Source organism: Etheostoma cragini, chromosome 5 (assembly GCF_013103735.1).
Source record: "Etheostoma cragini isolate CJK2018 chromosome 5, CSU_Ecrag_1.0, whole genome shotgun sequence".
NCBI classification, from domain to species: domain Eukaryota; kingdom Metazoa; phylum Chordata; class Actinopteri; order Perciformes; family Percidae; genus Etheostoma; species Etheostoma cragini.
In genome coordinates, this window is record NC_048411.1 from 25,791,324 (window position 1) to 25,793,582 (window position 2,259).

At 39.5% G+C, this 2,259-nt stretch overlaps 1 protein-coding gene across 1 annotated transcript; it reads right to left on the reverse strand.

Annotated features, from left to right (window-relative positions):
* Positions 1-692: 692 nt before the first annotated feature.
* On the reverse strand, positions 693-1,731 carry LOC117945445 (C-C motif chemokine 19-like). Its single transcript, XM_034872935.1, has 4 exons — positions 1,525-1,731; positions 1,278-1,392; positions 966-1,074; positions 693-825 (listed from the first exon to the last, which is right to left on the reverse strand). The coding sequence occupies exons 1-3, from the start codon at positions 1,583-1,585 to the stop codon at positions 972-974; spliced, it is 279 nt and encodes a 92-aa protein (XP_034728826.1). The 5' UTR covers positions 1,586-1,731; the 3' UTR covers positions 693-825; positions 966-971.
* Between the last annotated feature and the right edge of the window lie 528 nt (positions 1,732-2,259).

The window sequence follows — 2,259 nt, forward strand, 5'->3', positions numbered from 1 at the left end:
ACTATGCCCCGCCCACCTGTTTACTTCCATCCCATTCCCTTATCACCAGCCTCTCAGATCATATTTGTCGTGCTTCTTTCTTGCCATTTGATTTTGCTCAAAAGCATCTGTAACTGTGCCTTTAACCCGGACTTGTGTCTGCCTGTCTGTACCTGCCAGTAAGGCTACGTCCCTTCAATAAATCACAGAACTGATCCTGCCAGCCTGCGTTCAAATGCCTTTGGGTCCTATCCCTGTTACTTATTCACTGCATTGTGACAAAGATTAAATCTGTTTAACTTTAAATACCATTTTGGAAACTAAGAACATGAATTACATAGTGCTGCTGAAAAAGTACATGCATCTATTTAAAAGGTCGTAAAATCTGAAAGATTTAACGTTTGTTTCATATTTTCATACTTTTTAGAGAAAGTCTGCAGTGGATGCAGTCATGTGTTTCAGTTTGAATGACAGGCGGCAACTAGAGATTACAAAAAATAACACTTTATTTTAGAATCACTCAACATAATAACATACATTTGACAAACAAATTATCTCAACATTTTGTACAAATATCACAACACAGCAAACTGTAAATACACTGAAATTTGAGAACATGATCATAAGAAAACAGATTGTCATACTGAATTTCACAGGCACCGTACAGTCTTACAATAACAATAAAATAGCATGTTAGTTCCTCCTTTTTTTTCTTCTACAGCACAGTGTGATCATCTGAGACTCTGAACAGGAATGGAAGTGATTCTGACATCTGTAGCTCTCAGTTTAGAGTCGGACCCCCTTGTTCTTCAGCGATCTTTTCCCAGAGGCCTCTCCTCTTTTTACCTGGAGAAAGAAAGTGCAGCAATATGCTAAAGTTAAACTCTTTGTGAAATGATTTCCACAGTATACTGTCAGAAAAATGAAAAAGGTGCAAGAAACCTTTTAGGTGTTTTTCAACCTCAGCAAAAAAAAAAATAATTTACCTGATTTTACTGAGATCTTTTCTTATCCAGATAGTTAATGTGACTTCTCACCCACGCTTTATCACGGGGGTGGGAGACACACAGTATCCTTCCAACCTTTGTAATGAAACTGTAAAAGCAGATGAGAGACAAGAGAAGTGAGATCAGACTGCAGACTGCAGAACTGGAAAATAAAACTTGTTTTTTTTCCATGGGGTCACAGTTGCAACAAAAATAAGGGAAACCAGCTACTGTGATCATCCAGCAAAGTATCTGGAAAAAAGAACTATCCTTTGCCTAGATATATGTGAATATTTAACTACTTTTACTTACGCAGTAGCGCTGATTTCACATCCTTTTCCACGTTCCTGAATGGTGTAGCTGTGAATGATTGTGAGCGGCAATGGCTTCTCAGCAACCGTCAGACAGCAGTCCACCACAATCTCAGCTGCAGGAAGATGGAGAAACAAATTCATCAGAGATGGTAGAAGAGTCAGAAAATGTAGAACTAAAACATCCCATGCACCTGCACTGAACGCATTAGGAAATATGAACGTGTTATTTTTAATGCAAATCTCACCTGATGCAAACCCAACACAGATGACACCCAGCAGGAGGAGAACTGCAATTCGAGAAGCCATGTCTCTGTTTCTTTGTAGCTTTTAGTTAAGGTTAGCTGCTTCAGTCTCTTCAGGAGTGTGAAGGTGTTGCTGTGGCGGAGGAGAGCAGCAGGTGTATTTATACAGCTTTTGCATAGAAAGTGAAAGTGGGATTGGTGCTCATTGACTGGAAATGGAGAAAAAGTTGGCACCAGACTCCCGCGTGCCTGGTCAACGGTCTCTTCACTCCTCCTCTCTGTTTTGTTTCGTGCCAAAATGTTACTGCTTGTCTTTTCAGATGCTTCCCAGAGGTGGATCTTTATCAGGGCATTTATGTTTCATGAGAAATACCTTTCCCACTTCATGCAGCCCATACATGCATTACAATGGGATCAGTATTATCTGTTAGCACAAGCATAAATCAGCATTAGGTACCACCCTTTTTTGCCCGCATTCCATTCATACGCACAAACATAAATCGGTAAATTCTGTGTTTGTTGTGTTCTATCGAGCAAATTGCTTGCTTGGATTCTGGATGTCCCTCAATCATTTCCACTTTCAGTGACAATAAACATTAAAGTTTCAGTGAAAAGAACATAATACATAACCCCCAGGGCACAATAAGCATGTAGTATTGAATTGGGACTCAACACCTGATAAAGTTAGAAAAACCTTGCGGCTGTTAATAACTATACAAAATCTCAAAAGGTGAAAGT

Coding starts and splice junctions, on each gene's coding strand:
- LOC117945445 (XM_034872935.1), bottom strand. CDS start 1,585: ATGGCTTCTCGAATTGCAGTTCTCCTCCTGCTGGGTGTCATCTGTGTT. Junction 1,393..1,524: donor CTGTGTTGGGTTTGCATCAG/GTGAGATTTGCA, acceptor ATCTTCCTGCAG/CTGAGATTGTGGTGGACTGC. Junction 1,075..1,277: donor TGTGAAATCAGCGCTACTGC/GTAAGTAAAAGT, acceptor CTGCTTTTACAG/TTTCATTACAAAGGTTGGAA.